Source organism: Heterodontus francisci, chromosome 40 (assembly GCF_036365525.1).
Source record: "Heterodontus francisci isolate sHetFra1 chromosome 40, sHetFra1.hap1, whole genome shotgun sequence".
Classification (NCBI taxonomy): Eukaryota; Metazoa; Chordata; class Chondrichthyes; order Heterodontiformes; family Heterodontidae; genus Heterodontus; species Heterodontus francisci.
In genome coordinates this window covers 6,720,030-6,733,452 of record NC_090410.1, presented here as the reverse complement: position 1 = coordinate 6,733,452, position 13,423 = coordinate 6,720,030, and the positions used below count along the sequence as shown (strand labels likewise).

Here is a 13,423-nt window from a genome sequence, read left to right as displayed (position 1 = left end):
TTATGGCCAAAAATTTGGTTGAATTGTGAAAAGGGTCATGGGGACAAAAATGGGGGGAGGGGAGCAAAAATAAAAAAAAAATGAAAAATTGGGCAAGTAAAGGTATGGTCAAAAAGAGAAATGGATTGATGAGACAAGGTTGCGTAGCAAAAAACATGAGGGTGAAAAAAATTATGATTAAAAATAGGGAAAAATTGGTTAAATTGAGGTGATGGTTCATGTGGCAAAAATTGAGGGGGGGGGGCGCGCAGGGGGAGGTGTTAAAAATAATGAACTCCAAAGAAAACCCAATGTCAGGCATATTCATGGGGCAAAAAAGGGGGTGGAAATACGAACTCAAAAAAAAACCCAAAAAGAGAAGTTGGGCAAGTAGAACATGATCAAGGAGAAATTGGTTGAATTGTGAGGTGATGGCTCATGGGGCAAAAATGGGGGTGAAAATATGAAGAACTCCCCCCAAAAAAAATACCCAAAGAGAAGTTGGACAAGTAGAATATGATCAAGAAAGGAGAAATTGGTTGAATTGTGAGGTGATGGTTCATGGGGCAAACATGGGGGCGAAAATATGAAGGACCCCCCCCCCCCCCCCAAAAACCCAAAAAAAAAAAGTTGGGCAAGTAGAATATCAAAAAAGGATAAACTGGTTGGATGGTGAGGCAATGGTCCATGGGGAGATAAATTGTGCTTTAAAAATGGGGAAAAACTCTAAAACAAAAGAGGGAGACTCCCAAAAAAGGGGGGATGGAAAATAAAAAGGGAGTTGGGCAAGTTGGCCAAGTTGCTTGCTCTTGTCTATTGATGCCCTGGGTGCGCGTGGTGCATTGTGGGCCTGTCGCCCCTGCGGCCGCCATTTTCTCAGTCCCACAGAACGACGGCCCTTTGTCTGTGTCAGACCCGACTCTCTTCTCTTTGGGTTTCTCCTTCGAGAAAAGGTGAGCTTTCCGCCGGCCGGCGCTGTCGTCCCTCGCCCCTGGAACCCTTCCTTACCTCTCCCGCCACCTCGCGCTCGACTTGCGGCAGTTTTTTTTGTTTTTAAACTTCAACTTTCTGTCGGAAAACCGCCGAGAAAATTCTAGAAGGGAGGTGGGGGGGGGGGAAAAAAAATCGCCTCAGCTGAGGGAGTCGAGAGGAGAGAAGCGGCCTTCGCTTTGCAAGAAAATTACAAAATAAAAAAGCGCTCTCACTTAACGAATATTTTTTTAAAGCCCGAAATCGGCTTTCTGTATCTCTTCAGATGCTTTAAAGACTCTGTTTTTTGGATTCTGAGAGGAATAGGTGGTTATTGTAGAGTTTGAAGTGTTTTTTTTTTGTCGCTTGTTTGTTTTTCCGCTCCCGCCGCAGTCGATTCTTCCCCCTTTGCCATGGCTTCGCTTTCGCAGCGCCTTCATGTTTCTCGCGCTCGCCTGCGCACCGGCCAACCGAACTTGGTTTTTAAAAAAAAAAAATCGCAAACCACGCCCCCTCCTCCTGCTCCGAGACCCACCCTCCGTTTGGGATTGGTTCCTGAACGCCGGGTTCCTCCGCGCCGATTGGCTGGCGCCCCTGTCTGTCAGGATCGTCGGATGTGTTGCCCCGGGTCATCCGCGGGGGGGCTGGCACCCGTGGCGCGATTGGTCGGCGGGCGCTGTCAATCGTTGCGACGAGGTTGGGAAATACGCAGGCGCGACTGCCGCTGTGCACCATGGATGTTGCAGTTCACTCTCTGGCCTTGCGGTCATGGAAGCCGGAGGGAGGGTGAAGGAACACGCAGGCGCGACTGTCGCTGTGCACTGTGGACGTTGTAGTTCTGCCCCTGCCTTTGCAGCTGCTGGAATGCACGGAAGGAACTACAAATCCCAGTTCCCATTCGCACTCTGCGGATCAGCTGTCATTGAGCTGATGCAGACCAACTGGGGATTTCCTCATGACTTCAGCGTGTTTAACAATAGAGATGGAACGGTTCATGCAAGTTTAATAAATTAATTTAATAAATGCATCGATTGTTTCAAAGTGTATGATTAAAAAAAAACACGTATTGCATTTTTTCCCCCGTGGTTGCAAATAAATCTTTCTGGCAAAACTGTGAGCAGAACACAATGAATGATCTTGCAACCAAAGGCTGTGTTAGAAGATCAAGCTTTCTTAGTGGAAAGCAGACGGACTTGTCTATAGTATGGGAGAGGATTTTTTTGGGTTGCAGGCCTGCTTTGGAAGCCCTACCTTTCTGGTTTGGCAAGGAGGCTGTCGCTGTCCACGTTCCGCGAGAATTTCATTCACAAAAACTAAAGTCTGCAGCAATCTTCTGAGAATGTGTTTTTCACGTAATTAATGTGGGAGACTTTTTTTCCCCATGTGGAGGGTTCTCTAATGTGTGTTGTGTTACGCACAGTACAAATCTATCAAAGTTCAGTATGGAGTTAGATAGTTTTTTTTCAGACAGATTCTGTCTGCCGGAACCGTCCTAAAAATGGTGCCACGTTGCTTTTTGGAATAGTTTTCAATTGCAGCAGAGGAATCAAGTTAACCTTGCGTGAAGCATTTTTTAAAAATGATTCACAGAGGGATTTTATACTTTGGGCAGAAGAAACTTTAACGGGTTTTATAAAAGACAATCACCTTTTTTTTGGCATTCTGACATGTTCAGTTGGGTACTGGCAGTGTGTCCTGTTTAAAGCAGGAGACCACTGGGGTCCATCTAGTCTGCCCATCTAATCATCCACTTTCTACCTTGTAAGACAGCTTTAGCACCTAGAAAGCTAATCGCAAATCCCTTCAGATACAAAAACTGCCTCCTTTTTGAAAACCTTACAGTTCCCTATATTGGCCGTTTGTTCCAAACATTAATTTATTTGCTAACGAAATGTTTACTACAAGTATTGCAAGATGTGGACCATTTATAAGAAAAGCCTATTTTTTTAAATGCTGACCTGTATTTTGCATTAATATAATGTTGAATTTTCTTATGTAAATTGTTTACAGAAGCTTAGAGATATGATTGTTTATCAGTTTACAGCTATTTTGTACTCTAGGCCAGCATCCCAATTTCTACTCTGTAAACCTGAGGTCATCCAAAACTTTGTTGACCTACATTGGCTCCCGGTTAAACAATGACTCGCTTTTAAAATTTTTGCCCTTGTTTTCAAATCCATCCAAGGCTTCGTCTCCTCCCTATCTCTGTAATCTCCTATAAACCTCCAAGATATCTGTGTTCCTCTAATTCTGGCTACTTGAACATCCCCGATTTAATCGCTCCAGCATTGGCACCCATGCCTTCAGCTGCCTGGGCCCTAAACTCTGGAATTCCCTCCCTATAATGCTCCACCTCACTTACTCTCTTTCCTCATTTAAAGCCCTCTTTAAAAGCTACCTCTTCCATTTTCCCTAATATGTCTTTATGTGAGTTGGTGTCAATCTTTGCTTTGTAGTGCTCCTGTGAAGCACCTGGAGATGTTTTATTATGTCAAAGGTTTTTGAGTTGACGTTTTTTGCCATGTGTGTGGTTTACAGAATTGCATGAATATCTTTCCTTTGATTGAACCACTCAGTGAAGAGTTGCAAATGGCCATTATAAATTGCCCCTAGTATAGGTAGGTGGTAGGGAAATATAGGGACAGGTGGGGATGTGGTAGGAATATGGAATTAGTGTAGGATTAGTATAAATGGGTGGTTGATGGTCGGCAGAGACTCGGTGGGCCGAAGGGCCTGTTTCAGTGCTGTATCTCTAAATAAATTAAAATAAAATAGATTACAATATGCACACCCCCCTTCCAAGTTTTGCATATAGATTTAGCAGCTACTAGCAAATTGCCTATCTTTTATTTGAGTCACACTAGAGCAACCAAGTAGCAAAGGTGACAAAGCAGGTCCACCCGCTGGTGAGGAACTCAATAACATGAATCCTGAGCAATTTAACCAGCACCAACAAGTCAAATGCAAGGATTGCTTTTCTTTTTGGGTGTACAGAGCTCCACCTGATGGCAATATCAAGAATTGTTAAATCTAACGCGATGCAAGTTTCCTGAGAGTGGAGGAAATGCTGGGATTCGAACTTGCTATTTTCCATTTGATTTTCCAAGTGAATTATTCATAACACTGTACCGTATACATTCAGTTTTTAGTTTTGGGCCAGTCCCACTTTTGTATATCTTGTATTCCCACCAGTTTCTCACTGACCCTACCAGTGTTGCCCAGAGCAACCAAAGATAACTTTTGTACTATCTCACTCTTCCTTCCAGCATTTTGGATGCCTTTCTTTTGCTGACTATGTTGCATTTTCCTCCCTTAATATTCTCCGCCTTTGCTTTCTTCACAGCATCTCAGTGTGAAAACTCCGTACAATGGCTCGTACAAAGCAGACTGCTCGTAAATCCACTGGAGGCAAAGCCCCACGTAAGCAGCTTGCTACCAAAGCAGCCCGCAAGAGTGCCCCTTCCACTGGTGGAGTGAAGAAACCTCATCGTTACAGGCAGGTTTCATTCACATTCATTGTATGATCTAGGATCCTATTACATTCATTTTGAAAGGAGGGGCACAGTGTGGGGATATTCTACAATTTACCACAATCATTTTTCTAGCTTTTTGCACTGTTTGGAAGACAAACAACCTAATGTTTTAGTGGAGGAAGCATAAAGGTACCTGTTAAAATCTCGACTCGATATACGGTTCTGGATTTGACTTTCAGTGGACCTGCACCTTGTTAAACACCACGAGTGGGGGAGAGGGAAGCAGGGAGGTCTGATACCCTAGATAGCAGTCCTCCAAGTTTGAGTTCACAAGTGGCTCAGAGTGAAAGCCTCGTCTGAATGATGGCTGCAAAGTTCCTATGTGGGATGAGTTTTGGGTGGGGAGAGAGGGGCCAGTCTTAATGCAGTTCCAACATGGTGTGGGCCATCAGCATAAAACCAGCCCTAAATAACAGTAAACATTATCTTTAGGGGCATTAGGGGCCACTCTTGAGCTAAGCTGGTAGTACTGGGTATCGGTGCTGATGGTGTTTAACAACACGGCTCTGCCAATACTGGCAATTCACTTTAGCCCCAAACTGGCATAATACAGGCAGGAAATTTGAACCCAGTTTTAAAAAAAAATCTACATTTACATTACCTACATGAACTCTCTTGTTGACATTTAAAACAACTTCCTGTGAATCATCAGTGTTGGAGCATAACTGAGAGACTCTAGTCTTGCCACATACTTGTATAAATAGTGGTATACATAGCTCTCGGAATCCATTTAGTTTTCACTTTTTTCCCCTTCTTCACTGAAAGCATTTTAACTCATTGTTACAGTTCTCTGGGCACTGGTTGCCAATTGATATCTTGTCATCGTTGTTAATATTCATGTGTAGAATTTGTTGATGGTTTTTTAAATATTTGTTCATGGGATGTGGGTGTCGCTGGCCAGACCAGCATTTATTGCCCATCCCTAATTGCTCTTGAGAAGATGGCGATGAGTATCTGCAGCCTACTCACCTGTGAGAGCATCACAGCTAATCTGACGTCTCTTGATGCCTCCATGACACATTTCTCACAGCTGTCACTGACTAGTGATTAGCAGCGTGAGCCCTGGCTAGTCTTCCTGATGGATGCCCAATATGAAGAGGAATATACACCACAAACTAGCTTTCCACCTCCAGTGTGAGCTCAGGACACAGTGTCAAAATGCTCCATCTGCTCCTGGCTTGTAAATGCTGAAATACTGCTTTTCTGCCAGTCGTGGCCCAGTGAGCTTTGTAGACAGTATTCCCCCTAGTGGTAGAGTGCAGTATTTCAATTCACTCTGCCTCACCTCCCAACCTTTAAACATCCATATTTCCGAGGACACAAGGAGGGAAAGATTAGCAAGTTTTCCCAGTGCCTTTTAACACTAGAAATTCAACGTAGACAAAGAATCAATTGGCAACCAGTGCCCATAGAACTGTAACCATGAGTTATGCCACAGTTTCTCTTCTAGAAGCTTCAAAAGTAGTGCAGAAGTACCTGTGAGATGAAAGGTGGATGATTTTAAAGTTCCTATTCCTGCTAAACTGAATAGAGAGTTAAATCAATACCAGAATTAATTTTAAATAACAAGTGCTCAGCTTGGCTAAAAGCATGTCGAAACCAGCTCAGAAATCTGGGATAGTGGAAATCTGGAACTCTTTCCCCCTAAGAGCAGTTGAGCCTGGTGATCAATTGAAAATTTAAAAACTGATAGATTTTTGATAGGCAAGGGTATTAAGGGATATGATTGTCACGCCATCCACCATGTTAAACACTCATTCCCTCCACCCTAGCGCACAGTGGCAGCAGCGTGTACCATGTACAAGATGCAGTGCAGCAACTTGCCAAGCCTCCTTCAACTGCACCTTCCAAACCCGTGGTCTCTGCCACCTAGAAGGACAAGGGCAGCAGATGTGTGGGAACACCACCATCTGCAAGTTCCCCTTCAAGCCACAGACCATCCTGATTTGGAACTATATCGCCGTTCCTTCACTGTCGCTGAGTCAAAATCCTGGAACTCCCTTCCTAACAGCACTGTATACCCGCACCTCATGAACTGCAGCGGTTCAAGAAGGCGGTTCACCACCACCTTCTCAAGGGCAATAAATGCTGGCCTTGCCAGTGACACCCACATCCCAAGAATGAATTTTAAAAAATGGCACTAAGATGTGTAGATGGTGTTAAGATACAGATCAACCCATGATCTCATTGAATGGCAGAACAGACTTGAGAGGCTGAATGGCCTCCTCCTGTTCCGATGTTTCTAGAATAGTTGTAATACCCTTTATGGTGAAAATCTACATATTTGAAAAAGACTAGTTAACTAATATTTATTTTTCCTCTATTAGACCCGGTACTGTGGCCTTGCGTGAAATCAGGCGATATCAGAAGTCCACAGAGTTGCTGATCAGGAAGCTGCCTTTCCAGCGTCTCGTGCGTGAGATTGCGCAAGACTTCAAAACTGATCTGAGGTTCCAGAGTGCTGCTATCGGAGCTCTGCAGGTAAGCATTCCTGGTGCAAGTCTAGCCCACGGCACAGATTGCTTCACCACATCCTCCACAGTCCCAATAGATTTAAATAACTGGAGAAATAAACCTTCCCCTGATACTTAGTGGGTAAATACGGTCACACAGACAATGAGGTTTGACCCCTGGTTTGTGCTGACGTCCTAGTGTTGGGGAGAGAGCAGGGAAACACAACGGTTAAACTCCTAAACTGTTAAAGAAGGTGGGGAGGGGGGGAGAAATTATCCCAGGGGGTTCCTGCTCTTGATTTGCCAAACAAGACTCTGGAAAGCTCAAGGATGAGGACAGGAGTAGGCTTGGTTGTGATGCTCCTGCAGTCAAATGACCTGTACAAAATAATTTCTACTTTGATAACTTTCCTGCATTACAACAGTGACCACATTAAAAAAAAACACTTAATTGGCTGTAAAGTGCTTTGAGACATCTGGTGGTCATGAAAGGCGCTATATAAATGGATGTCTTTTTTTTCCTTTTGAGGAGAGAAATGGGAATGGTTGTAAGATGAGGAAGTGCTGGTGTGTTCTGTTTTCTTCTCTCCAACTGTGACTTTTAAAGTTAGATGCCTTTTAGGATTCCAGAGATCTTTCCAAATTTAGTGCTGCCTGTTTGCCTGGTTGGCCCAAAGCAAAACTAGTCAGCAGGCTCCCAACAAATACAGTTGATGCAGAAATAATGAACTCCTTTTCCAATGAGCTGGATAAATATTTGGTTAGGAATAGAATTCATAGTTTATGGGTGAGGTGCTGAAATACTCATGGGCCTCAGACTCCTGTGCTCTTGGGTGAGAACTTGTTATTCAGCCGACAGCACATCCGGGTCAAATAACAGAGATATAAAGATGCTCGAATGGTTTTGCTTGATTACCCGTGGGATCCAGGAGTGTTCGTGCAGAGCTGTCACTCGTTAAATGGGTGGGGTAGAATGTTCATAGTCTACAGAAGGGATGGACTTGATGGGCCAAATGGCCTCTCTTTTGTTATTGGGGCACTGACAAGGCAATATTTATTGCCCATTCCTAGTTGCCCTGAGGGTATTAAGAGGTAACCACCTAGTGTGGGTCTGGAATCAGGTGTAGGGGTGGAAGATCCCGTCGCTAAAGAGTGAAACAGTTGTGTTTTTACAATCCAGCAATTTTTACAGTCATAGATATCTGGTACTAGACCACAAGTTACCTTTACCAAATTCAATTTCCCAACTTTTTATTATTCATTCATGGGATTCGGGCATTGCTGATAAGGCCAGCATTTATTGCCCATCCCTAATTGCCTTTGAGAAGGTATTGAGCCACCTTCCTGAATGCAACTGAGTGGCTTTCTAGACCATTTCAGAGGGCAGTTAAGAGTCAGCCACATTGCCTTGGATCTGGAATCACATATAGGCCAGACAGGGTAAGGATGGCAGATTTCCTTCTCTAGAGGCCACTAGTGAACCAGGTGGGTTTTTACGACAATCCAGTAGTTTCATGGTCACCATTACCAAGACTAACTTTTTATTCCAGATTTATTTAACTAACTGAATTCAAATTCCTCATCTGCCAAGGTGGGTTTTGAATTCATGTCTCCAGATCATTAGTCCAGGCCTGTGAATTACTAGTCCAGCAACAGAACATTACTGTACTTCTAGTCCTAACTTGCTATTGCTGGATTTGAACTCACAACCTCTGGTTTGCTAGTCCAGTATTTCTTTTCTTGGTCCAGTCATCATGTATGTTTACCACACGTAAATAAAGAAGCGATGGCTTAGAACATCTTGAATAGGTTTTACCAAAATGCCCCCATAAAGTATACTGTGACATGGATGCTGGATATTATGGTACTTCAAACCATTTGTAGTGTACTGTGTCATAGAGTCATAGAGCGATACAGCACCGAAACAGGCCCTTCGGCCCAACGGATCCGTGCCGACCATCAACCACCCATTTATACTAATCCTACATTAATCCCATTTTTCCCTCTCACATCCCCACCTTCCCTCAATTCTCCTACCACCTACCTACACTAGGGACAATTTTTACAATGGCCAATTTACCTATCAACGCGCAAGTCTTTGGCATGTGGGAGGAAACCGGAGCACCCGGAGAAAACCCACGCAGACACAGGGAGAACTTGCAAACTCTGCACAGGCAGTACCCAGAATTGAACCCGGGTCGCTGGAGCTGTGAGGCTATGGTGCTAACCACTGCACCGCCCCACTGTACCGTCCCTTGTGAATGGAGTGATTTCTTAAATAGATTATTTTCACCCTTCACTGAAAGGAATATCTTACATTTCCAAGGAGGAGTGAGTGGTCTACATGTGGAGGCTCACAATGTCCTCTAAAGTGGCCTTGTAAACCCAACTCCATTTGTACAATAAATGTGGTGTTGCCAGGAATATGTGGGTAGGGAACAGAATGAACTGTGAATTTTGGTTAGACCAAACTTGGAGTACAGTGAACAGTTCTGGTCTTCATATTATAAAAAGGATATAGAGACACTGGAGAAGGTGCAAAAATTATTTACTAGAAAGATATCAGAACTGAGAGGTAATACCCATCAGGAAAGATTGAAAAGAGCCCCAGTCTGTTCTCTAGAAAAGAGAAGACTGAGTGGTGACCTGAGATTATGACAGATTTTGATAGCGTAGATGTAGAGAAAATGTTTCCACTTGCAGATGAGACCAGGACTAGAGGGCCATAAATATAAGATAGTCACTAATAAATCCAATAGGGAATTCAGGAGAAATGTCTTTAACCCGAGAGTGGTGAGAATGGGGAACTCACTACCACAGAGGCGTAGGTACATTTAAAGGGAAACTAGATAAACCACATGAGGGAGAAGGGAATAGAAGGGTATGCTGATTGGATGAGAGGAAAAGGTGCAAGCGGAGGCTTGTGTGGAGTAAAGCTTGGCTCGGGTATAAGATTAAAACCCAACCTGGGCCCAACCCGACAACAGTCAACCTGAACCCAACCCGAGCCCCAGTCCTTTAATTTTTTTAAATGCCCGACCCGACCCGAAAATAACAAACATATTATGAAACAGAAAAAAATTGTGGATTAAAAAGAAAACAATATGAAACAAAACAGTACAATCCAGCCCAACCCAAGCCCGAATGCTGCATGCAGCATACAGACCCGAACCCGACACCTGGTCGGGTTTGGTCAGGTTCGGGGTGGGTAGGCAGGCTTTGGTGTGGAGCATACATAACAGCACAGATCATTTGGGCTGAATTTGGCCTGTTTCTGTGATGTAAATTTTATGTAACCCAGCTGTGGTTGTTTTCTTTCCGCCGTACCGGGACTGGATGGAAACATGTATTGTAGCCACATTTGCTGATAATACAGATAGGAAGGAAAACAAGTTGTGAGGAGGACACAAAGGGCCTGCAAAGGGATATAGATAGGTTAAATGAGTGGGCAAAAATTTGGCAAATGGACTATAATGTGGGAAAATGTGAGGTTGTCCACTTTGGCAGGAAGAATAGAAAAGCAGAATATTATTTAAATGGAGAGAGACTGCAGAATGTTGCGGTACAGAGGGATCTGGGTGTCCTTGTACAAGAATCACAAAAAGTTAGCATGCATGTACAGCAATTAATTAGGAAGGCAAATGGAATGTTGGCCTTAATTACAAGGGTAGCGGGGTGGTGGAGTATAAAAGTAGGGAAGTCTTGCTGCAACTGTGCAGGGCATTTGTGAGACCACACCTAGAGTACTGCGTACAGTTTGGTCTCCTTACTTAAGGAGGGATATACTTGCATTGGAAGCAGTTTAGAGAAGGTTCACTAGGCTGATTCCTGGGATGAAGGGTTGTCTTATGAGGAATGGTTGAGCTTATACTCATTGGAGTTTAGAAGAATGAGAGGTGATCTAATTGAAACATATAAGATTCTGAGGGCGGTTGACAGCATGTTGAGAGGATGTTTCCTCTTGTGGGGAAATCTAGAACTAGGGGCACAGTTTAAAAATACGGGGTCTCCTATTTAAGCTGGAGACGAGGAGGAATTTCTTCATTCAGAGGGTCATTAATCTTTTGAATTCTCTTCCCCAGACAGCAGTGGAGGCTGGGTCATTGAATATATTCAGGGCTGAGTTAGGCAGACTTTTGATCTACAAGGGAGTCGAGGGTTATGGGGGGCAGGCAGGAAAGTAGGATTAAAGGCAAAATCAGATCAACCTTGATTTTATTGAATGGTAGAACAGGCTTGAGGAGCCAAATGGCCTACTCCTCCTATTTCTTACGATCTTATGACATGGGCCTGGGTGAGGGGACGGTTAACCTTGAGATAAGCCAATATGAGTGATACAGAGACTGCTTTCCTCCTTTTTTTTTGCAGGAAGCCAGTGAGGCATACCTGGTTGGTCTGTTTGAAGACACCAACCTGTGTGCCATCCATGCCAAACGCGTCACCATCATGCCGAAGGACATACAGCTGGCCCGCCGTATTCGAGGGGAGCGCGCTTAAATGCTAAAAAGAGAGAAGAAAAGAGAAAAATCATGTTTTACCGTGGGTCCTCTATTATTAGTAAAAGGCTATCTTTTTTTTCTTATTCTTATTCATAGTAGGCTGCCACATGAGCGTATAATCTTGATTGTTTTGAAAAGAGGTTTTAGGTCTTCTGTATTTGTATGTCCGGGGGGAAAAAAGGAATCTTTGTTGTGACGTTAACTAACTTTCTGTGGTGTTTTTTTGTAAAATTTGTTTTTTTTCATACCAGCAAGCATTTAAAAAAGGGGAGAATTTATACAATACATGGTTTTGTAACAAAACCTAATTTACAGTCAGCACACCGAGCAGGGAACACTCGGACCTGCTTCTATCAGGCAATCTGTAAAATATGCATACAGATCACAATGCATTTTATTTTTGTGTTTTTTCACTTATGTTTGATAATTCTGCATTCTAGGGGTAGACATGATTTTTTTTTCTATTGCAATCTTAAATGTCACAAGATGTTTGATTCTGATCTTTGTAATTTCAAAATTTTCCCATGAAAAGTAATATTAAATAGATATGAAAAAAAATCAAAAATTTCATCTTTATTGATACGAGCTGGATGCTCTCCCTGTGCTGTTGCTCATGGGTTCACCAGGGATTTTCTGCTTGAGTTGTGTCTAATCCAGCCTGTCTCTTTTAAGAATATTGTTCAATCACAACTTGTGGGGCCACCCAGAGATCAGTTAGACTCCTCTCCTAAAGAGTAAAGTACTGTACCATTCAGATTTCATGTGCCACATGCTGCACCTCTGTCTTACATTATGCTTCTGAGATTCTGTTACTTTAAAGGGCCAGAATGATTTAATGTAAATGTGATTGTTACTAATAATCGCACAGCCTGATTCCAATCTGTGCATTTGTTGACAGTAATGTGACGTTCATGGTATTGGCCTAGCAGCCCAGAGATTTCATGGTTTGAGTTTCTGCGGGGGTCCTTCTGATCCGTGGAAATTCCCGGGGAAATGATATGATTGCAGTTCATGCAGAATCTCTGTGGTTTCCAGCAGCAGTTCCTTTTATCATAGTAAAAGTCCTTTGGCACACACATTCTTGGCTGGCCCTGCCAGTGCAGTACTGAGGGAGTGCTGCACTGTTGGAGGTGCCATCTTTTGGGATGAAACATTAAACTGAGGCCCTGTCTGCCTTCTCAGATGGACACAAATGATCTCATGGCCACTATTTCGAAGAAAAGCGTGAATTCTCCCTGGTGCCCTGGTCAATATCCCTAATATCACAATATCATTGGCTGTTTTCAGATTGCTGTTTGTGGGATTTTGCTGTGTGCAAATTGGCTGCTGCATTCCCTACATTACAACAGTGATTCTGCTTCAAAAGTACTTCACTGCTTTAAAGCACTTTGGGGCTGATGTTAAGGGCAATATAAATGCAAGCCTTTCTTTTATGCCAATGCTTTATGCCAAGAACACTTACAACAACTAAAGTGTTAAAAAGAAAACCTCCTTCAATGCATAATTAATCACCCAGTCTTGTGAATCACTTGCTGACGGAAAATTGGGATCTAAAGCAGCCTTCAAAAATCATTTACAAGGTCTGGTTCAATTAAACAGTGGACAGCCCCAGTCAATCAGAGACATCTGATCAGTTGGAAATCTGGAATCTAGCAGGGAATAGTGCTGCTGTTTGGTTACAGAGACAAGGGATCGAGCCTCATGGTTGTAGGAGGAAAATTTTACCATCAGCATGCTTGAAATTGGAAATCCCCAATTGCAAAGGAAACAGAGGCGACATGAGGAAATATTTATTTTCACATCGAGTTGTGATCTGGAATGCACTGCTTCAAAGGGCGGTAGAACCAGATTCAATAGTCACTATCAAAAGGGAATTGGATAAGTACTTGAACAGAAACATTTTGCAGGACTATGGGGAAACAGCAGAATTGTGGGACTTAACTGTCTGGCTCTATCAAAGAGCTAGCACAGAACAACTGGGCTGAATGGC

General features: G+C 43.3%; 1 protein-coding gene across 1 annotated transcript; it reads left to right on the top strand.

Moving 5' to 3' along the window:
* Nucleotides 1–823: 823 nt before the first annotated feature.
* On the top strand, nt 824–11,676 carry h3f3c (H3 histone, family 3C). Its single transcript, XM_068018925.1, has 4 exons — nt 824–932; nt 4,292–4,444; nt 6,809–6,962; nt 11,303–11,676. The coding sequence occupies exons 2-4, from the start codon at nt 4,317–4,319 to the stop codon at nt 11,429–11,431; spliced, it is 411 nt and encodes a 136-aa protein (XP_067875026.1). The 5' UTR covers nt 824–932; nt 4,292–4,316; the 3' UTR covers nt 11,432–11,676.
* Nucleotides 11,677–13,423: the final 1,747 nt, after the last annotated feature.